The sequence below is a fragment of the Anolis carolinensis genome, chromosome 5 (genome assembly GCF_035594765.1).
Source record: "Anolis carolinensis isolate JA03-04 chromosome 5, rAnoCar3.1.pri, whole genome shotgun sequence".
NCBI classification, from domain to species: Eukaryota; Metazoa; Chordata; class Lepidosauria; order Squamata; family Dactyloidae; genus Anolis; species Anolis carolinensis.
In genome coordinates, this window is record NC_085845.1 from 152,321,293 (window position 1) to 152,344,306 (window position 23,014).

The 23,014-nt window shown below is 36.1% G+C and overlaps 2 protein-coding genes and 1 long non-coding RNA gene across 10 annotated transcripts in view; 2 read left to right on the plus strand and 1 right to left on the minus strand.

Moving 5' to 3' along the window:
* Positions 1 to 7,402, plus strand: part of cpsf6 (cleavage and polyadenylation specific factor 6) — a 60,352-nt gene extending 52,950 nt beyond the window's left edge. For all 8 annotated transcript variants that reach the window (XM_062982594.1, XM_062982595.1, XM_062982597.1 and 5 more), the window contains one exon: positions 6,983 to 7,402. The gene's annotated coding sequence lies outside the window, so the exon portion shown is untranslated. The remainder of the gene's footprint in view (positions 1 to 6,982) is intronic.
* A 2,546-nt stretch (positions 7,403 to 9,948) lies between these two features.
* Positions 9,949 to 17,254, minus strand: LOC107983232 (uncharacterized). The gene is made up of 2 exons (XR_010006746.1): positions 17,077 to 17,254; positions 9,949 to 13,670 (listed from the first exon to the last, which is right to left on the minus strand). It is a non-coding gene; the product is annotated as an uncharacterized LOC107983232 (long non-coding RNA).
* Positions 17,255 to 17,381: 127 nt separating this feature from the next.
* Positions 17,382 to 21,894, plus strand: yeats4 (YEATS domain containing 4). The gene is made up of 7 exons (XM_003224615.4): positions 17,382 to 17,597; positions 18,944 to 19,063; positions 19,693 to 19,759; positions 19,866 to 19,960; positions 20,377 to 20,469; positions 20,555 to 20,642; positions 21,487 to 21,894. The coding sequence occupies exons 1-7, from the start codon at positions 17,547 to 17,549 to the stop codon at positions 21,654 to 21,656; spliced, it is 684 nt and encodes a 227-aa protein (XP_003224663.1). The 5' UTR covers positions 17,382 to 17,546; the 3' UTR covers positions 21,657 to 21,894.
* The last annotated feature ends 1,120 nt before the right edge of the window (positions 21,895 to 23,014 follow it).

Here is a 23,014-nt window from a genome sequence, read left to right on the forward strand (position 1 = left end):
TATAAATGAAGTGCTGTGTGCTGATCACAACACTAACAACAATGTTATTTAAAATGATCTTTGGTTTATGTAAAGTTGAAAACTGTCTCTCTTATGGATGTATGTTGTGGACAGAGCCTTAAATCGTATGTACTTATACAACCTGTATTATTTCAAGTTTACAGAATTTATATATAGGATGAGGTTCAAGAAACAAATGTTATTTTCTGTGTTGGTTATAGAAAAGCAATTTTCTTTATGGCACACAGGTTAGATTATAGACTGAGTTTCAATTAGTTGTATGACAATTTACATTTGAATATTAATCCAAAATTCTAGTATATTATTAATTCAGTAATATAACATAAATGATGGATGAATTTAAAATGAGAATTCAAATTTTCAAATTCTTTTACGTTAGTCAAAAGTTTACTGAATTGTTACACTGTTAAATACTGGTGTGTCCCTTTATAAGCAGTGGTTATATACACATGGCCTTCCGGTGGCAGAATGACACAATTTTCCTCTCACTGAATTAGTGAGTGATACTGAGCTAGAATGTATAAAGGATCTGTTGCTAACCCTAACTGTAGTAGAACTGTTGAATCGATGAGATATACTTTTGTGTTGATTCACTTTCAGCCACCAAATAAATGAGCCTACTCTAGTTGGGACTAACCAACAGTATTCCAGCCATAATCTACTGAGTATTTAAAATATTTTATCATAAACAAAACAGTGATGCATTGACTTGGAACCAAAAATATTTCTTCTTTCATACAAAGAGCAGTTTTTGAATTAATGGAAGAGTATGTTAAAAGTAAGTCCAGAGGAAATACTTTTCACATACTCTTCGAAAGACTTTGAAACAAATACTTTCCCAAAACATTTTTTGTGGTCTCCCAGAGTTTGCAAACCTTACTTTATTTTCCTTACTATTTCATTGTAACACAACCTCTGGTACATTGGGAATGGTGTTCTCTTAACTTTTGTGCAAATGGTCATCTGACAGCACACATTTAATTCCTCTTTCTGCTCATAATTCTTTGAATCCAAGCCCCTGCCATTTATGTTTACTGTACTGAATTGAATCTGTAGTTTATCTGAAATTGGATGCACATTTCTAGATTTTTTATTTGTTTATTGAACAGTACACTATTTGATTGCAAAGTGAGTTTTCATATGGTTTTCACACGCTTATAATTAATTGATTCTTTAATGTGCATTGACAATGTACTTCTGGCTATTACTTCATTATTTTGAATGTTTTCATGAAATTCTGTATTTTTGTTAATGTCTTTTGTATATTGTCAATATATAAACATACAAGAAAATTGTGAACATTTTACATGTACTTATTTTCTTGTACTGATCTGCTAGAAATTTCAGCAAATTTTGTGCAAACAATTCGCAGATCGTAAATAGATGTGTTGAGACATACAATTATCTAGATCAAAAGTAAAACAGCAACATGAATATGTAGCGATAGAACGATTTGATCCCAAATCTTAGGAATGAAATTCAATCATGAAAACTGTAGATCATTGCTTATGATGAGCTATATGCTTTCATGTTCATGCTTTCTCCTATCCATACACTTTAATTTGTAGATATGTAATCTTTGATCTTCTCACACTCTGGGGTTGATATGATGTGGATTGAAAATGAGATAGCTAACTGGTCTGATAGATACACCTTGAATTGACTATATTTACAGTGATTTGAATTTTTAAAGCCAAAACTAAATGAATAATGAATTAAAGAAGGGTGAAACATCTTAACATTGACTTGATATGTATGTAAAGTTTGAGTTCCATTTGACACAACACTTATTTATACTATGTTCTCAAACCATTATAAGCAAAACGCTTACATTGTAAAATGTATTCTTGGTCAGGTTATACTAAATGTGAAGTCTGTTTTAAAAAAAATGTTAATATGCTTGTCTTTTAAATGTTTAAACACTTATGGTGCCTAAAAGGCTTCATTACAAGTCTGAAGCAATATAGCTGCCATCCCTAGGAAGGAATATTTTAATGTCCCTGTTCATATGCACTTCAATGTGGGTAGTGGGTGAGCGCGCAGTGTCGGAACCTCCTTAACCTGCTTTATTTTGAAACACTGAATGTAATAAAATGAGCTGTATTATGTAGGTCCAATCTATGAAAGTCCCAACATTCAAAATCAAAGAATAATAGTCACGTAATTGCATTCAGATTTTATACAAACTCTATGCACATTAAAGCATGAAACAGGGTAAGAACATGCTGCGCATCAGATGAACAAGCCTATTTTTGCTTTTAATGATACCATTAAATCTTGATAACACAAATGGATTGGGTGGGTGTACTCAGTACCTTTTTCCATATAGATCAGGGGTGGCATGCAGTCCATGGGCCAACACTGAGGCTCGTGTGTGGCCCTTTCTCCTCTCAGATCCTCTGGTTTCACTGAATTTTACCCACAAAAGTTTAGTATAACATGCTTTTTTGCCTAAAAATACTATCTGAGAAATGCCACTATAATCTTAAAAGCTGTTCTGAGGAACTAAAAAATATCTCCAAAAAGCAACCAGAATTGACTTCAGATGGCTGCTGGGAGTGACAGTTCAGCCTATCAGAACAAAATTAGCCCATTGACTGCAGACACATGCCCACCCTGATAGAGATGGACAGACAGACACTATTTGTCATGCTTCTCTAAGTGTTACTGCTTGCTATGACAAAAAATGGTTAGAAAACAGGATTTGTTAGTTAAGAGACAAAGTAGCAATAGCTGAACTTGTCTCATTTTCATAATTCAAAATCAGATCTATTGTGTTTCATTTTTTTTTTTGCTGAGTAGTTAAAGATAACAATGATAAAGGGCATATTATTTATGTTTATTTGAAATTCTCAATGTGGGAGATTATATGTGCTATGTCTTCCTGTTGTCACATTCATTTATGGTATTTGGAGTTAGTAATTGACAAATAACCTTGCATACATCATGTGGATATGTTCACCTATGAATTTTGGCAAGTCTTTTGCTGTGTTTGTCAAAACATAAATTAGTGTAGTGAGCAATAATCCTGTGCACGTTAGTATTTTTTTCTGTTCAATTTGTGTTATTGTTTTTATGTTAATCCAATTTTCTTATTGATTCTGCTCTTCATAATCATAAGTTGTGAGTATAACTTACATTGTTTAGTAAATTCACAACAACATGTTTTGGCTGCTTTGCTTTTTCCTGGATGACTTAATTTTGGAGAAATAGACAAATGACTGGGATATTTTATTGAACAAATGAATTGGATAGAATCTATTTTGCTTACTGTGGTTTGAGAACTGATTGATTTTTAAAAAAATAGCTTTGTTCATTTTATTGTCATATTCTTGAGTTCTATTAGTCTTTGTTGTGCCTTACTGTTAATGTTATTATGAGTTAAAAGCTGAACATAACTAAATTATGCCGTTTTGGGAGAATGAATGTCTTGTGAAACAAATCCTTGTTGAGATACTTTTGTTGAAAGTTTGATTGAGCAACAACTTAATTGTCTCAACTGAGATTATGTATGTAATTCTACTAATCTGCAAACCCTAGATAAAAAGAATTCCTCTTCTTACTAAGAATACGAATCTGTATAAATTGCTTCAGCAATGTAACTTGGATGTTTTTGCCCAAATAGCAAATTTTAATTTGGAAATATGCAGTACTAAATGGAAAGTTTTAATTTAGCATAATAGAGAAACTGATTGGAAAGTCTACATTTATGTAGATATACCCTGCTGGACAGGTAGTTAGCTACATTCCTTCCCCCACAAAAGAGATTGATAAACAAGGAAAGGGTCAAAAGTATAAAAACTAAATTAGAAAAATTGAGTATATTCTTTGAAACTAAATTTAAGTGGAAACCACAATGATTACAGAAGACTTAATGGGTCCCAAATACAACTTCAGAATACTGTGTTATGTATAATCACAAAATAAGTTCTTGTATTTTATGTTATATTGTCAGTACTAGTCTTCTGCAAGAACTGTACATAATTCAATTTACTTTACAGACTTTGAGTTTAAAGAATAAGTAAAACACAAATCTGAGATCTTGCAAATGTAAAAATTAACGAGTGTTTAGGGATTGTGTGGCAATAAGATTGCATGCCATTTCCAACAATAAGGTTTTCTCCATTTTGCACAAATCTTCTCTGCCCTCTTGTCTGCTTGTCATTGCATAACATCATTGCCAGTCAGTGGGCATCCCCCAATTTATGTGAACAAGCTGATTTAATAAATGTTTTCCAGCAAGTTTAGAAACGTCAAAAGGGTTCATTCACTCAGGTTTGATATTGTAAGTGATGTCAACCTGCTGTAGATTCTAGAGAGAAGTGGTATAAGAGAAGGAGATGGCTGGGTGAGTGGAGCAAAGCATGTGGTCTCTTGCAGTTCCTAAACCTTGTTTATTTTTGCATCTTCATTTCAGTGGCCAGTAACAACAAATGTATGAGTACTCAAATGTTGTTAAGGTTTTGTTGCTGTCTAGTGAAGTTTTTGCATAAATAAGCCTGAAATTTGAAATTCACACTGAAATGATTTGCCATATAAAAATAACAGTACAAATATTTAAACACGTTTCATTATGCTTTTTAGAAGGCAAATATACTACTTTTGTAATGGAAGGAGATCTTCTATTACCAAAGTCATATTCATGAAGTTCTTGGAACCGTCTGAGACTTTTAATAGAAATTTTAATAGAAACTTCACTGATTAGCAACATTTTTGTACTGTTGAAACACTGTAAACATGTTCATATTATGAACAAATGTTTACAGCTTGATTTTTGTATTATACCATTTTGCCACAATTTACAGAATATTGAAATCACTTGGTGTAGTTTTTATAGATTGCTGCAGTGGAAGTCAGTAAGTCTAAATTTACTAACCTATTATCCACGGTGAAATAATGAACATAATAATGGATGTTAACTCCTGATAACCCTTACAGTATTTTTCCATTAAGAAGTAATTGATGTGTGTATTGCTGGTCCTTAAAAATTGCATTCATTGCCTTAGATGAAAACTGGGCAATTTCCTGAGTGTAACATGGCTAGATGAAGCATACTAGATGCCAGTTGAATACTGTGTCTGCAAACATGGAAAACTTAATTGCAGTTCTGCAGCTGTCATTTTATTACTCTAAAACTGAGTTCTACAGTTCATTGGCTATTATAAATACAGTTTGATGCACCTTGCTAATAAGGAAATAAGGATTTGGTTGTTACTGAAGAACGCTATACCTAGAGATTGTCAATATTTTATATTAAAATTAATGAAATTTATTGCACAATCCTGTATACTGATTACATGGATTTTAATATCTAGACATTATTAAAAGTGGGGGAGGGGAATATCTCAACTTTTCATTACTATAATGAATGTGTTTTCTAATCAAAATAGTTTTAGCAGTAAGAATGACAGCTGCATGGTACTGTATATTTTGAAATTCTGGATCCACGTGCTTACACTTCCCAATATGTACCTTTGTAAATAGCTTGATATTTTAAAAGTTATTCTATTAAGGCTTTTGGAAAATGATGTGAAAATTAATTGCTATCGCGTTTTTAAACTTAAAATTTTAATTTAATCAAGTTGTTAGTTCCAACTAGAGTATATTTGCTGAATCAATGAGTCTTTATATGTGTTGACTTAACAAGCGAACCTATTCACTGTGGTATCTTTTGCACTACACAGTTACAGCACTTTGTTACTACTTTTAATGTCATGGCTCCATCTTATGGAATCCTTGTTTTTTTTTTAATTTTCATATTAAGAATTCTATACCAGAGAACTCTATTGTGTCATTAAAGTATAAATCCCAGAATTCCATGGGATGCTTCCATCACATTTAAAATGGTGTGTAGTCCCATAATTGTATAGTATGTTCTAGTTGTAACTAATTTGGAAATAATTTATTGGTAGTATGTCCCATAAAGTTCAGGCATGGCTTCCGAAGAGCTAGGTTAGGCAGTTTGGTTGCCTAACCTATCTCTTTGGAATTAGGATGCTTATTGTGCAGCTTTTGCTTCATATGAAAGCAATCATAAGTCTGTCAAAGCACAAACAAGGGTTCCCATATGAGCAAGGCATTGTTTAGAAATGGTTCCTATCCATGAATATGGTGTTAAAGATTTTTTGCTATAAAGATTTGATTGCTGATTCACATGATTGCAAAAAGGCAGCCACATTTTATATGACTATTGCTTGGAAATACCTTGCATGACAGAGAGTGCTAGTGATTTGTGGGTGCCAGCCATGCACTGAACAAAACAATATCATACACACACACCTACCTCATAACGACTTTTCCCCATTTGCGCTAATTTGTATGAATTAGCTACTAGTTGTTTATCATTAGCTCTGAATGTGAACAATAGCTCTACAACATGCCTGCACAATTTGTGGTCATCCAGATGTTTGGGACTCCAGCTCCCAGAAGCCTTAGCCAGCTTGTTCAGTGGTCAGGAATTCTGGGAGCTGAAGTCCCAAACACCTGGAGGGTCATAGTTTCTACAGGGCTGCTCTACAACATATTTGTAACTTCTCAGTGAGATAAACGGCTGGCTTACAATTTGTGTACAATTTATCTGTCATATAGGCGTTTACTTATACATATGTAAATATTTATTTTTACTTTATAAATATGGTATATAAAAACAAGAGAATCCCATCAGGTTTCTGTATTATTTTTCATTAAAACATAATTTTTATTCTGGAGGGGTGTTCATACTTGAGGTTTTTGTGAAACTCTTTGTAGCTTTCAGTGACTAAATGCTGTAAATCAATATACAACTATCTAGTTGTCATTTATTTTCAGGCAGATAGCTGCTGCCTCCATGTTCTTGTGTTAGTTTTCCATTATGCTGAAATAGATTTGAAGTGCACGATTTGTGTATGTATAGTTAAACCAACCATTTTTGCTTGCTGTGGGATCTAGCAAAATCTACATCACAAATTTTGACACATTACAGCTGAAGGAAGAAGAAGTAACGCCTCACCAGACAAGGAACTGAACGTCGTGGAAAGAGGCTTGTCCTGCAGTTTGCGTCTTGTGATCGTACAGACCCTGTAAAGATTCATGGATAAATTGAACAGGAATAGATCTGAATAAAGCAAATCTGCATCCATGGTAACCAGTAGCTCTCTTACCTTTTTATGTTGCTTAGCTGTTTTATTTGAAGGAACCTGTGTGATTTAAAACGTATAGCTTTTTGCAACTTTATTACTGGTTATATACATTTGACAATTAAAATGTGCAAGCAGTTGGAAAACAGTCACGTAAATGCTTGTTTTTATAGTAGTTCTTGTTTAAATGTTCAAATGATAATGTCTGTAAAAAGCACCAATTTGATTACAATAGATGTAGTGTTGTAATAAACCATTTAATGGGGCTGATGTGTAAAGCTGTTCAAGTTATTTGATGTTTACACCTCAGGGAGTGTCTTGTGTTTAGCAATATTTAATCATGTTAAAATGTCTCTTAACAAAACTGTGCATATGTTTTGCATACGCCTCAACATGTTGTATCTGGTGAATAGCAGTTGTGTCTAGCACTCAATGTTACTAGAATAGTGGTGTTAATTGATAGCTATTGGAACCAATCATTAAATGGTAGCTTTTTTGTATGGACGGCTTGAAATTGCTGAGAGGCATATAAAAATGTAAAAACTGTACACTCATATTCTGTGATCCAAAAACCCACTGAACTTTCTTTTGAGGGGATAAAACTGAATATTGATTTGAATGCAAAGTTCATGTAAACATACAATTGGGAAGGCCATTGGTCACTTTCAAATGAGTTGCTTGCAGGGATGTTCTTTTACTGCTTGTGCCCTGCCTTCAGAGTTCTAGGCAGTTTGTACATAGTTGCATGTCAGTTAAAAGTGACTGAAAAAAATGTTTCCCATTTTTAAAAAATCGAGATTTTAAATTGGCTTTTCAAAGCAACATAATTGACTCATGTGTTACCAAGATTCACATACATACACTCCCTGTACAACTAATACAATAATAATTTGCCTTAATAAATGGACATGTAATGCACTCCACAAAATTATAAAGGAAAGAGTTTATACATATGTGTGACAAATACATTGCTTGCTTTGTAGTCTTATGTTTTTCTTTGGAAAAATGAGACCTTTTTGGATTACACTAGTGCCTATCTGGTTTCTAGTTATTTTAGTATACAGTAATATTGTTGTATTAAATGTTTGTTCAAGTAGTTCCCCAGATTTTATGAGTATTGATTCTTCAGTTAGTGGTAAGAGCTTACATATGAATCACACACACAGAGGCATAGTAATAGCACTAAGAATACAATTAAATAAAAAAGCTCCTCACACATTTTTCAGAATCAAATTTGACGCTGCCACCAAGCAAATTTTATAAAGAGTTAATTATGCTTTTTTGTTGGTTCTTTTTCTATAAATGTTTCTCACATGCTTATCAAAGAAGGCAAAATGTATCAGGTGTTTCTTAGGAGTAAGGTAATTAAACTTAAGTCTCCTTCTTAGTAAGCCCCCATAAGATTTGGGTTATTAGTTTGTATCTTGCTAAGCACAGAAATGCTGAAGTTACTGGTCTGATCCAGACACAGTCAGAATAAACCCATTAAAACGAATGAGACATGTTAGATGTGAACAATGTAGATAGATAGCAGTTGGCCTACTTAAAGATTTTGACTGGACCTAAACCTATTTTCTCAGAGAATATGTATAACACAACTAAGGATTTATGCAAATTACAAGAATCAACTTTTTTGCTTGCATAGCTGGGACCAGCACAATTGGCTTGTTCATTTATTGCCAGTGTATTCAAATTGTGTGTAATGTGTGGGTGTGCAACTTCTTGTGGGAGAGTTTTAATGATTAACGATTTAGTATAAAAATTCCTTTTAATATTTGGTACATTGGAGGTGCTCATGATTTATTCCTATTTGTTAAGTTTTGTTGATCCTAAAATATTTCTTATGTGAAATGTTTGATTTCCTGTGAGATATTTTGGGCTGAATCTACACACTTGGTAATGTGAAGATGACAGTTCCTAAATTCCCCTTAGCTTCTAATTTGTTTATGCACTGAAAGGGTGGTTGAGAAGTTGAAATGAATTCCAACAAAATAACATGATTTCCTGGTTCACCTTAATTTTTCATCCTAGAACAAGTGTTTGTGTAATTTATGCAATGAGGTTATTTCCTTTGTTTGGACATGAATGGGAGTGCGGCATTTCCTGAAGGAATCAATCTGAATAACACAAAATAATGGGAAAATTGGATATTGTTGAAATATTTTAGAATTGCTTGTCTATGTTGAGTGGTTATTTGGCTCTAAACAATCCAGTGTAGTATTACTTTTAATTAGTTGAGCTGTGGGCAGAGAATCTTGATTGAATTGCATTGAGAGAGAGAAAAACTGAAGATAGCAGGTAAGTGAGATTTACATATCAGTGTTTTTCTTTGAAAAATAATTCCAGTAACCAAAATGAAAACAATTGTAAAACTTAAGTTAACTTTCTGGAATTTAGCATTTTATCACTGAACAACAAAGATGCTGTTTTGTATAAATGGTCTTACATATTCTTCTCTAGACTAACCATTGCTGGCAATGGATCTGCTAAAATTAAAATATTATTAATTTTGATAACTGTTTTCTATATGTAGGTGAGTATTTCTAACATCTATTAATTCTCAGTAGATTTTAACAAGGTCCAAAGATTTTTAGACAAAGAAACTGAAGGCATTCCACTTACAATAATCTTTAGAGAGAAATCTGTATATCTTCTTCAGGCAACACTACAAGCTCCTTCAGGAGAGGTTATTGAAGTAGGCTTTAATGGCTTATTTAATCTTCTTCTGAAGAATGTAAATAATATTCAAGGATATAGTTGATACTTTGTATAAAGATTTTCATAGTGAAATAGTATTTAAATGTTTTTTAAAAAAAAAAGAGAGAGAGAGAAATGATTAAAAATTGATCAGTGCCCCAGTCCTGGATATTTGAGTTGTCATCTCTCTGCATGGCTACTGTACCATGAATTTGCAGTGTGTTGTATTATTATAGAGGTTGCTACTTCTATAATCCAGAAATGTAATTAGCAGAGCAAATTTGAACACCTTTTTCATAGATTGCTTCCCCCCCCCCCCCAATATTGAACAAAAAATAGTAGCTGGAGGGAGAACTTCTGGAGAAAATATTTTTTAGACAAAGCACTTTTAAATATTTAACGAAGAGATGTGCTGGCTTTTCTCAATCTGATGTCAGCTCAGGTGGCTTGTTAAGCATTGCTTCAGGGGGTATATGAAGCACGTTTTTGTTTAAATTTGAGTGATTTTAACAAAGAGAATCCTGATTAACGTATCATCACTGGAGTGTATGTATTAAGACTGCTTTTTATTCTCAGTATGTTGAATTACACCTAAATCTCTGGTTTCTCCCATCACTACAAGCTGCAGGTTTTAAGTGTGTATGTTGATTTCAGCTTTAAAATTTCTTTGTTGATACAGTATAGGATAATTTTTCATTTTTCACTTATATGCAGTTTAAGTGTATTTCCTAAATTTTATATAGGATCTTGCTAGTCATATTGTTTACGGGTTTAATGTAGAAAACATACAGCCTTAACATACTGCTTTTAATGTTGTATCATTAAATGTCTTGTGTAAAATGTACATTTTACTAATACTTTTAACTAGTTGTCAATCCATTTCTAAAATCTGAGAGGACTTTTTAGAAAAAACATGTAAGGTCATTTAAAAGTGAGAAACTGCAGAAAATACTGATTTACTATTTATGTAGCTAACATCAGGGAAAATATTTTTAGGAACATTGTATATATTCAGTGTTTCTCTCCTCTCTCTTTTCAGGAGAGGAGAGAATAACACATGTGTACCTGTTAATTTATGATTTCATATTTTTCCCATCTAACTGCATGCTGCTTAGTCCCTTTCCAGTTGAGAAGTCTTAGATTAAATAAAAAGAATGCCATTCCATGAATCTCCATTTTTCTGAGTCAACTTTCTTGATTATGAATTGATACCTTGCTCTAATTGAGAAACATTTTGAGTATAGTTTTCAAATCTCAAAGTTGGAATATTGACCTATGCGAGTGCTTCTCAACTTGTCTGATGTTGGAAACTGGGTAGTTTTTTCCCTGATGTGTCAGGAAACGAAACTACATTTATACTGATTGGCTACAACTGTTTCCTGGAAACCTGCCACAGACTGGCCCAGGTCAGGGACCACCACTTTGAGAAGCATTGATCTACATCACATGAAGGGGTAGTAAGCTTTATATCAGTTGGGGGAATCCTTTTTTTTTTTAAAGGGGTCATTGACCCAGGAGTGAATGAATGGCAGTTTGGGGATTTCAATGCTCTTTGTCTAATTCCTATTTTCCTGATCCTCACCTTCATGTTTATTTAAATATAAATGCAACACACACAAACTAATGAAGAAACCATTTACAGAGTTGCAGTTTGGAGAGCAAAGATGACCCTGTAGTCAAGAGAGCTCTATGGTATGAGGATAACATAAGGTTAGATCAGTCATGGACAAACTTCGGCCCTCCAGGTAAGCTGTTAGGAATTGTGGGAGCTGAAGTGCAAAACACCCGGAGGGCTAAAGTTTGCCCATGCCTGGGTTAGACCGAGGGGGCAGGTTCCCCCCCCCCCAGTTGTACACAGCTCCTTTTGTTCTAACTAAAGTTTAAGCATATGCTACAAAACCTTGTATTTTACATTTAGAGGTTAATGTATTTAAATATTGTTTTGAGATATTTTGGATTTCATACACATATAAATAGTTTTATAATTTAGAAGTCTAAATGACTCAAGATTTTTTTAAAAAACCAAATGAAGTTTACATAGTATAAGCACAGTGCATTTAAAATGAGAATTTCTGTCAAAACACTTTTTAGTCTGTGAAATAAGCATATGCTCTTAATTTTTTTTTTAAAAAAACATGATTTAGCCTGCAGTTTCACTAGATCACATCTTATTCATACATATATTTACAAATCATAATTTGTGTAATTGTTATATTATGGATTTTACGAATACTGTTGTGCATGACCAATTTTTTTTAAAAAATTACATAATGATCATGACATAATGCATGATGATGGTTCATTTGGTAGTGTTGCATTTCTTGACACTGAAATGTCATAAGGTGAACGGGTATACTATCAAATTTACATATGTACTTTAATCCCATCATCCCATCTCTCTCATATTCTTCTATCAGAACTCTTTTCTTCAGGTGACTGTTAGGATTTGGTCTTTAATCTGCAAAAGAAGTTACCTTGTGTTGGAGACAAAATAAAGACAGTTTAACAAGTCATTTAAGATTGCGTTGTATTCTTTTGATAATACGTGCTGCCATTGTGAAATAAAAGTACAGGTCTAAAATATTACAAAATTGTTTTCATTGGTGCCTGAGATAGTGACCTTTTTGCTTTCTGTTGGTTCAGTGGATACAAATTTTGCTTCATGCACAAAGTTATTTTAAAATGTTGTGTATAAAATTATCTTCAGTCCATGTGTATAAGGTCTATATGAAAGATGTGAATTTTGTGTTTAGACTTGGGTCCCATCTCTAAGGTGTCTCATTATGTATATGCAGATATTCCAAAATCTGAAAAAATCAAAATAAATGAACACTTCAGGGCCCGAGCATATATAAGCACACTGTTACTGATTTATATGTGTGTGTATACACACAAAACTGTTCCTGAATTTAAGTTGGATTGTGAAACTATCAAGAAGAGAAAAGTGAAGTTGATATTTCTCCTAATGATCACAGAGTAGCCTTCACTTCCAGGTCTAGTAGATTATTTGGCGTTTCTATTACAAGACTGTCATACAATATATACATACATTCTCCATTAAAGAAGATCCCATGAAATATTTGTAATACTTTACTGCTAGGCCCTGACGTCTACCATAAACATCCCATTTTTACATCCCCTTTGTATCTAAGGAAAAAATCTGAAAATTCATGATAAAGACTTTAAGCTATAGTGTTGACTTTTTTACCTAAACGGGTACCAATTGGCCAGAAGGAAAATCCAGCACAAACAGGATGAAAAAATCCAACCATCATGCAAAACGAATGATGTAGAGTCAACAATGTAAACTGTTGTCTTGTGCATGTTATGCACCATTATTTTTCTAATTTAGATCATTTAAATATGCCCGTTTAAAATTGACTCAATGGAAATACTTTGTCAGCTTTATTTTGCTATGGTGAGCAGTAACAACAACAGTTGATTTTTTAAAAGGTTTAATTAGCCATAATCATTAGTAAAATTAATAGCTCTGCGTTCATACACATAATTAAGGTGTAATTTTCTGAAAGCTATTCTTTACTAGAGATTATTGGAACTAACAGTTTTATGCACTTTTTTTTAAATAAAGTATTAAAAATGAATTTGCTGCAGGTGATAATGATTACATACATGTTTATTCCTATTACCAGTAGATTTCAGTGACCATTGACAGATCTGAGAAAGGAAGAAGGAACAGGTATAGAAGCCCTATGAAAAATTGTTGTACTGTATTCTAATTGAAATAAATGAATAGAACTAACCTGTCAGCTTTGGAAAAAGAAAAGTTTTCTCTGGACTTGGCATGTGCTCTGTGGGTTCCTGCAGGCAGGTTTGAATCTGAAATACACAGGATAGCACTCATTACAATATTTTGTATATGTACACAGCAAATAAAGTGGTCTATTCTCGTTAGAACTAAGGAGTTTATATTTATGATTGCTATTGTAATTTTGGCCTCCTTCAACATAATTTCTATCAGATACTTGGACTACAAAAAAACCATTTGGCTGTGCTGATTTGAGATGATGGAGATTGTAGTCAATCTGAAGATGTCAGATTAGGAGAGTAGCCTCAGAATATGTAGACAAGAATGGGAAGGCAAATAGTGATTGCATCTGCAGTGTAGAATTAATACAGTTTGCCACCACTTTATCTACTGTGGCTCAATGCTATAGAATCCCAGAGTTGTACTTCGGTGAAGGACCAGGTCTATTTGGTAGAGAAGGCTACAAAACTACAACCTCCATGATTCCATAACATTGAGCCATGGTAGTTAAGAGTGGTGGCAAACCACATTAATTCTCCACTGTAGATGCAGCATAGTGTTGCTTGTGCAATTTACAATTGCTCACGCATTCATTTATCTTGGTTTTAGATAACTGCCGTATTAACCTGCTGAGGAGCCTATACAGTATGTACTACAAAATGCCTGACATCTTTGTTTTCTCCCCCATCACCTCTTGCCTAGTTTTGTGGAATCCTACAGAAAATGTTCCAAAAATTGCAGTAACAAGCGCCAATGTTTTCTTAGGAGTTTCTTTAGAGGTGAGGTGGAAGGGCCCACGTGCTAGAACAGGAACGTCCCCCACCAACAACATTTAATTCCACCTCTGCCTTTGATTTAGGAAATGGTCTCACTATTCACTGCTGCAAGGACTGTAAGAACATGTTATATTGCAGATACTGGAATGGTGTGAAACTTCCGTCTATTCATAATGTGTGCACAGGATTGTCACGTGACAGAAAAAGGAGGCTGTGAAAAATTTAGATAAATGCTTTTCACAAGAGTTTTGTTGGGGAGGATGGGGTTATTGCCACCAAATAAGAGCAGTAAGTTCCTTCAGCTTCAACATTCACAGTAAAAGTTCAAACGAGTCAGGGATCCCAAGAAAAAGGCAAAGTGACTAAGGGAATGTAAATGGCAAATATTCCAGGGGTGTATACATTTCAAGACTCCACTATCGTTTTAGATGCTTAAGAAGGAAAAAATCAAGCAGTGGGCAGAATTCTTACTAGGGAAAGGAACAATACTTAAGTTCTATTTAGTCTAAAATACTGAGTATTATATATTACATATAATTACATATAATATTACTAAAAATACTGCAGTATTGTGGTATGGTCCAATATAAGGTATAATGCTAATATTGTGCTATGCTATTAATACATATACATATTATATTAATACTATATATCTGATAATATTGTAATATAGTAATACTAATATATTAAATATAACTACTACTGATAATATATAATTTTTGTATATTTCAAGTTGTAATTAGGGGTATGCAAATCAGTTCTGTTTTAATTCCGTTTTTGTTTCAAGTGGTGTCCCCGTTCTGTTTTCAGGAAGATTCTGGGATATAACTACAGAATTATAATCAGTCCCAAATTGGGTTGCTGAGAGTTTTCCGGCTCTATGGTCATGTTCCAGAAGCATTCTCTCCTGACAATTCGCCCACATCTATGGCAGAGGTTGTGAAGTATATCAGAAAATTGAAGGTCCAGATTGGGAGAAAGAACTCTTGCCTGTTGGAGGCAAGTGTGAATGCTGCAATTTATTACATTGATTAGCATTGGTGCTTCCTGCCTGGGGGAATCCTTTGTTGGGAGGTTTTAGCTGGCCCTGATTGTTTCATGGCTGGAATTCCCGTTTTTGGAGTTTTTTATTTACTGCCCTGATTTTAGAGTTTTTTCATACTGGTAGCCAGATTTTGTTCATTTTCATGGGTTTCTCCTTTCTGTTGAAATTATCCACATGCTTGTGGATTCCAATAGCTTCTCCAACAGACAAAGAGTTCTTTCTCCCATCCTGGACCTTCCAGTTTCCAATATACCTCAACCTCTGAGGATACCTGCCATAGATATGGGTGAAACATCAGGAGAGAATGCTACTGGAACATAGCCATACAGCCTGGAAATACTACTACTACTACCACTATGACTACTACTACTACTACTAATAAATACTACATCCTGCTGCCATTTCCTAGAGGGACTCGGGGTGGATCACAGAACACTCAAGTTGTGACACAAAACATAAGACAGTAAACATCATAAATTCACAGTATCCCTTGGTAAAAACAATAAAATACAACCATTGCTGTAGACCAGGGGTCCCCAAACTAAGGTCTGGGGGCTGGATGCAGCCCTCCAAGGTCATTTGCCTGGCCCTTGTCCTAAACTTTAGAATTAGGGTTGACCTAAGTCTACCTGGTCTTTGGAGGTCTCTTTGCTTACCTATGATTTTATGAGACCATCTAGATGGCTTTTGGAGGTCCCTTTCCTTACCTATGGTCCTATGAGACCGTCTAGATGGCCTTTGAGGGTCCCTTTCTTTACCTATGGTCCTATGACACCACCTAGATGGTCTTTGGAGGTCTCTGCTTACCTATGGTCTTATGAGATCATCTAGATCAGGGGTCCCCAAACTAAGACCCATGGGCCGGATGCGGCCCTCCCAGGTCATTGACCTGGCCTCTGTCCTAAACTTTAAACTTAGGGTTGACCTAACTCTGAAATGATTTGAAGGCACACAACAACAATCCTGATTTTGGACTATTTCATCACAGTCCGTCCTGCCAACAGCCTGAGGGACCATGAATTGGCCCTCCACTTAAAAGGTTTGAGGACCCCTGCTGTAGATAAAACGGCAGTATTTGATCTCAGAAATGTAAAGTGCAAATACAGAATCTAAAGGTCCACATATGTATTATTAGAGTCTAAACATGATTGAAGGAAAGCTCACAACAACCCGGTGATTCTGGCCATGAAAGCCTTAAACAGTCTAAAATACCTTGCCGTGCCACGAGGGGGGGGAGCCCCCCTCCGATGGGGCAGTGGGTTATACAATATATATATATGTGTGTGGCATTCTGCCATTGTGTAAGACCGCTCTGGGTCCCCCGGGGGAGAAGAGTGGTATATTAAATAAATAAACTTGCTGACCGAAAGGTTGGTGGTTTGAATCCGGGAAGTAGGGTGAGCTCCTGCTGTTAGCCCTAGCTTCTGCCAACCTAGCAGTTCGAAAACATGCAAATGTGAGTAGATCAATAGTTATGTTCTGGTGGGAAGGTAATAATGCTCCATGCCATCATGCCTTAGAAATGGAGATTGGCATCCTTCAGAGCTGGACATGACTAGACTTAAGGTCGGGAAAACATTTACCTTTTTACCTGCCATGTGGGGCTTCTAGGAATTTAAATCCAACCGTAATTGGAGAACCAAAGCTTAAACACACCTTTTTTTTTAAATGTTAGCCAAACGTCCCCTGACAGGGATTGCTTCCTCCCACTTCCGGGTCAAGCCATTCTGTTAGCTCTGTTTCACTTCGACGGCCTTGGCCAGATTCAGTGGCATCCTGGGACTTGTAGTCCACGGAAGGGCATTGAGAACTCAACCAGAGTGCTAGCGGCTCTCGCTAAAATACAAGCCCCATAATTCTACAGGCGGTTGCCATGACGGCGACAATGGAACATAGAGTTGCTTCTTAAAAATAATCAGAAATCCGATTTAGCGCAGGTGAATTCGCCTCCGCAATCCGGAAGCAGTTGTGGGCGAGGGGGCCTGGTGGGCGGCTGAGAGGAGAGGCGCGCGGAGGGCGGGAAAGGCGGCTCGCGGAGGGGCCCCTGGGGCGGATGGGGACGCCTTTGCCTTAGCGCGGCCTGGCTGCTCTCGAGCGGCGCGAGGAGCCTTGGCTTCCGGTACAATATGTTCAAGAGAATGGCCGAGTTCGGGCCTGACTCGGGAGGAAGAGTAAAGGTGAGAGCGTCGGTTGGAGGGACAGAGGGGAGGGGGGAGGGGGTGCACGCCCGCGTGCGCGTGCTCTGGTGGCCTAGCCAATAGCGGTTGCATTCGATTGTCGCCAAAGTAACCTGAGAGACTTTGAGGGGGAAAGGGCGGGGCTGTGCTGGGCTCTGTTTCCGTCTCTTATCAGTGCAATTTGGAGTTCAGCTACTTGTTTTGCCCCACTTTTAACTGCTATGGAATCCAGGGAGTTGTAGTTTGGTGGGGGCACCAGCCCTAAGATCTTGTAACAAAGCTATAATTCTGTAGTATTGGGCCATGGCAGTAAAAAAGGGTGTCAAACTGCATTCATTCCACAGTGTAGCTGCACTCATGGTATCGTGCATTAACTCTATAGTCTGGAGCAGGCCTGGGCAAACTTGGGCCCGCCAGGTGTTTTGGACTCCAACTCCCACAATTCCAAACAGCCTCAGGCCCTTTCCTGTGGTGGAAGCCTTCAAAGAAGGAGCTTCCACCACACTCCAGGCAGAGAGTTCCACTGCTGAACAGCTCTCACAGTGTGGAAGTTCTTTCTGATGCTTAGGTGGAATCTTCTTTCCTGTAGTTTGAAGTCATTATCCCACTTCCTAGTATCCAGGACAGCAGAAAACAAGCTTGCTCCCTCCTTATGACTTCATCTCACATATTTATACCTGGCCTTCATCATGTCTCACAGCCTTTTCTGCAGATTAAACATGCCCAGCTCTTTAAGCCGCTCCTCATAGGGATTGTTCTCCAGACCCTTCATCATTTTAGTCGCCTTTCTCTGGATGCATTCCAGCTTGTCAACATCTCCCTTAAATTGCAGTGCCCAGAATTGGACACAGTGTTGTAGATGGTCTGACCAAGGCAGAATAGAGGAGTAGCATGACGTCCCTGGATCTAGATATTATACTCCTATTCATGCAGACCAAAATCCCATTGGCCTTTTTAGCTGTCATATCACATTGTTGGCTCATGTTAACTTGTTCACGAAGACTCCAAGATCTTTCTCACATCTACTGCTGTTGAACCAGGTGTCCCCATTCTGTATCTTTGCATGATTACATATTTTGGAGATGAGATCCAAGTCTAAGCAGGACATTCTTTTGTGTCCCTTATACACCTTATACACATATTCAAATCTTGTAGTAATCTGCTAATAATAGTTTATTCATATTCCTCCCTATTTCCCCGAGGAGACTCGGGGTGGATTCCAGCATACACAAACACAAAGGCAAACATTCAATGCCTAGAAACAATCATAACACAGATAAAGGTAAATGCTTGTCTGAAGAGTCAATTTTCTGAATTTAAGTTGCCTCCTTTTTATCTATTTGAAGGGTGTGACTATTGTGAAACCTATAGTTTATGGGAATGTGGCACGCTATTTTGGAAAGAAACGAGAAGAAGATGGACACACACATCAGTGGACAGTGTATGTTAAACCTTACAGAAATGAGGTAGGCAAAAAGGGAGAAATGTACTAGAATCGTATCCTGAATACTTATGATGCATCTCGATTCTACTCACCTCACTTTGCCGCTAACTAGGTCAGCACTGGTTAGTACTTGGATGGGAGATTGCCAATGAATATCATGTGCTGTTGGGCTATATTTTAGAAAAGTGAATTGGAAAAAATATCTCTGGGTATTAATTGTCTAAGAAAACCCTGTAAAATTCATGGGGTTGCCTTGATTCACCAGCAACTTGAAGACACACATACGTAAGTATAATTGCAGTTTCTAGAAACAGAAACCATACAGCAAATAAATGATGGGTAAATAGAAAAAGTGATCTGAATAACCTAGGGTCAATAGTGATCTGAATAAATTGTCCTTTTGGAAATTGCTCTTTTGTTGGAATCTGAAGTGCCTCTAGGCAGGACACACGTCATTCATTTCTTTGTAAATGTACTCAGCATTAGGTGTGCTTATTTCAGAAAGCTTTTTGGTAGAAAATTAGAGGTCACACAAATGCTCGCTAAACCAATCTGGTAGGCTGTGAAGGGAACAGACAACAAAGGAGACAATGAAACAATATAAAATGTGTTACTAAATGTGTAAGTAAGTGTTGGCTATATTTGTTCTAGGATATGTCTGCCTATGTAAAGAAAATCCAGTTTAAGTTGCATGAAAGCTATGGTAATCCACTGAGAGGTATGGTGTCAATGTGACTTATTTATTTATTGTTTTAGTACATACACATTTTCTTCACTTTTAAAAGATAGTGTGGTTTGCAGCCTTTCCTTCTTTTCTGTTTTAGTTGTAACGAAGCCACCATATGAAATCACTGAAACAGGCTGGGGTGAATTTGAAATCATCATCAAGATATTTTTTATCGATCCTAATGAAAGACCTGTAAGTATTACTTCCACCTCTAGCAAAGTCCTACTTTTCATACCTAATTGAATTGAAGGTGTTTCATATCAGCTATGACAGGTTTGCTCCTACATGCCTTATTGGGAATCATTCAGAAAGTGTAATTGTCTTTAAAATTGCCTCTACAGAAATTCTTAAGTTAAACTACTAATAAAAGCCCAGTGTATCAGTTTCAGTAACTCTTTTTCTATGCTACTAGAAATGTACTGTGTGAACTGTAACCTTGAAGGTTTCCTGCTATTCATCTTCAAGCTATTTCTCCAGATTTTGCTTAGATACTGTGTTTCCTTTTATCATAATGAATCATTATTAAAATGGGAAAAATTATAATATTTAATTCTGTTGTAGCATAGTTTTTATATTTCATAGTAAACAGGATTTTTTTCCCTCTGTAGGTGACCCTGTATCATCTGTTGAAGCTGTTTCAATCTGATACTAATGCAATCTTGGGGAAGAAAACAGTAGTTTCTGAATTTTATGATGAGATGGTAAGAAAACAAACCGTTAAGGAAAATGTATTTCACAGCTTCAAAAACCACAGCTCCAGAAATTCATTCTTTTTTTCTGCATTAGATTTTTCAGGATCCTACTGCTATGATGCAGCAGCTCTTGACCACTTCTCGTCAGTTAACACTTGGTGCTTATAAGCATGAAACAGAGTGTAAGTGTTGAATGCCAGTCTTTGGTTGAATTAGAATTTGGTCTTTAAATGCTTTATTGCCCCTTTTTGAGAATGAAAGCCTAGGGCCACAACTTTACATGATTCTTTATAGTCTACACAAAATATAGTTTGAAAAAATACTTTTATTTACATTTATTTTCATCATGGCAATAATTTATATGAAGTCCCTTGTTGGTGTCAGCAGAGAGCAATCAACCTGCATAGCATTGCAGTGTAAAAAATCCTTATGTGTGACACTGGTGCAGCATATGGTAAAATGCTTGTCTCTGCACTTTATCAAAAGCCCTTGGAATTATGTATTTTCTTGCGCTTGACCCTTTTATTCATAGTGGTGATGTTGATATTATTGCCTTAACTTATTTGGCCATTCTATGTTTTATGATATGGTATGTTTTTAACTGATTATTTTACTTGATTGTTGTACTATTGTTTTTAGTTATTTATATGTGTTTTCATTTGTTATTCTTTATTTTTTTGTTGGACTCTGCCCCATGTTAGCCACCCCGAGTCCCTCCGGGGAGATGGTGGCGGGATAGAAAAATAAAGTATTACTATTATTATTATTATTATTATTATTATTATTATTGTGTCATAGCTGTTAACTTAAATTCTAGCTTCTCAAGATACATTTATTAAGCTGTACCTTTTTTGTGCTATAATTTAGAAATCAAGCTTGGTAAACATATGCACGCCAATGTTTTAATATCCATCAAGCCAGGAAAAATACAGTCGATGAAATGGGATCAACCCTCTTTTCTTAAATATTTATATATACTTTGATTAAGGCCCTGTAATAAATTCTGTATACCTTTCCTTCTTTCAGTTGCCAATGTCGAGGTCAAAACCCGAGAGAAGTTGGAAGCTGCCAAGAAGAAAACGAGTTTTGAGATTGCCGAACTGAAAGAAAGATTAAAAGCAAGTCGCGAAACTATCAACTGCTTGAAAAACGAAATCAGGAAACTAGAGGATGATGATCAGTCCAAAGAGATATAGCTCATATCTTTTTTTTAAAGGGACTAAAAATAAGCCTTCTGGTAATTAAATTATTAACGCTTTCTCCAGGGTTTAATAGTGATTATGGCATATAAGAAGATTCTAGAGGCAGGAGGGTGAGATATTAGTATATGTTTTTGTGTGTTTGTGTGTGTGTAAGAGAGAAAGAGGTTCATCATGGAACATTTCACTATTAAATGTTTTTAAAATAAAGAATATTTTCATGGTTGAAATAAAATTGTCTTTTCATTTTATTTAAATAGCATATTTCTCTGTTTGAAAAAGAAGGAAAAAAGATGCCCCCCTCCCATATTGTTCTTGAGTTTCATGGACATGTTCCTTTAGTAATTTCCTGAGCCTTGTGTGAATCCCACTATACTATAATATTGGTGTTACATGTTTAGAAAGTGTACTGTTGGTTCACTTGATAGGAATTAATTGACTTAGATAAGAAGACATCTTTTTGCATTAAACATAAAGGTGGTGGCGCAGTGTGTTAAAGCACTGAGCTGCTGAACTTGCAGACCGAAAGGTGCCAGGTTCAAATCCCGGGAGCGGAATGAGCACCCGCTGTTAGCCCCAGCTCTTGCCAACCTAGCAGTTCGAAAACATGCAAATGTGAGTAGATCAACAGGTACCGCTCCAGTGGGAAGGTAACGGCGCTCCATGCAGTCATGCCAGCCACATGACCTTGGAGGTGTCTACAGACAACGCCGGCTCTTCGGCTTAGAAATGGAGATGAGTACCAACCCCCAGAGTCGGGCCCGACTGGACTTAATGTCAGGGGAAAACCTTTACCTTTACCTAACTCTGTTTTTAGGAGCCTCGGTGGCGAAGTGCGTTAAAGCGCTGAGCTGCTGAACTTGCAGACCGAAAGGTCCCAGGTTCAAATCCCGGGAGCGGCTTGAGCGCCCGCTCTTAGCTCCAGCTTCTGCCAACCTAGCAGTTTGAAAACATGCAAATGTGAGTAGATCAATAGGTACCGCTCCGGTTGGAAGGTAACGGCGCTCCATGCAGTCATGCCAGCCACATGACCTTGGAGGTGTCTATGGACAACGCCGGCTCTTCGGCTTAGAAATGGAGATGAGCACCAGAGTCAGACATGACTGGACTTAACGTCAGGGGAAACCTTTAACTTTACCTTTAACTCTGTTTTTACTTGCCTTTAATTTTTTTTACTTTGTCAGAATCATCTGATAAAGTGAAAGTACCACTACAAAAGAAATATCATGGATTTTGCATTGATGCAAATTGAAAACTTACCCTAACCCTAATTGAATTCATTACTGTAGCAATGCCTGTTGTTTTGAGTTCTAAAAATAAAATACCTTTATGAAACATTTATGTATTTTTTTCTT

Excerpts from the sequence above, each read along its gene's own strand:
- yeats4 (XM_003224615.4), top strand. The coding sequence starts at position 17,547 with ATGTTCAAGAGAATGGCCGAGTTCGGGCCTGACTCGGGAGGAAGAGTA. Across the intron at positions 19,064-19,692 it reads TTAAACCTTACAGAAATGAG|GATATGTCTGCCTATGTAAA; the intron begins GTAGGCAAAAAG and ends TATTTGTTCTAG. Across the intron at positions 20,643-21,486 it reads TTATAAGCATGAAACAGAGT|TTGCCAATGTCGAGGTCAAA; the intron begins GTAAGTGTTGAA and ends TCCTTCTTTCAG.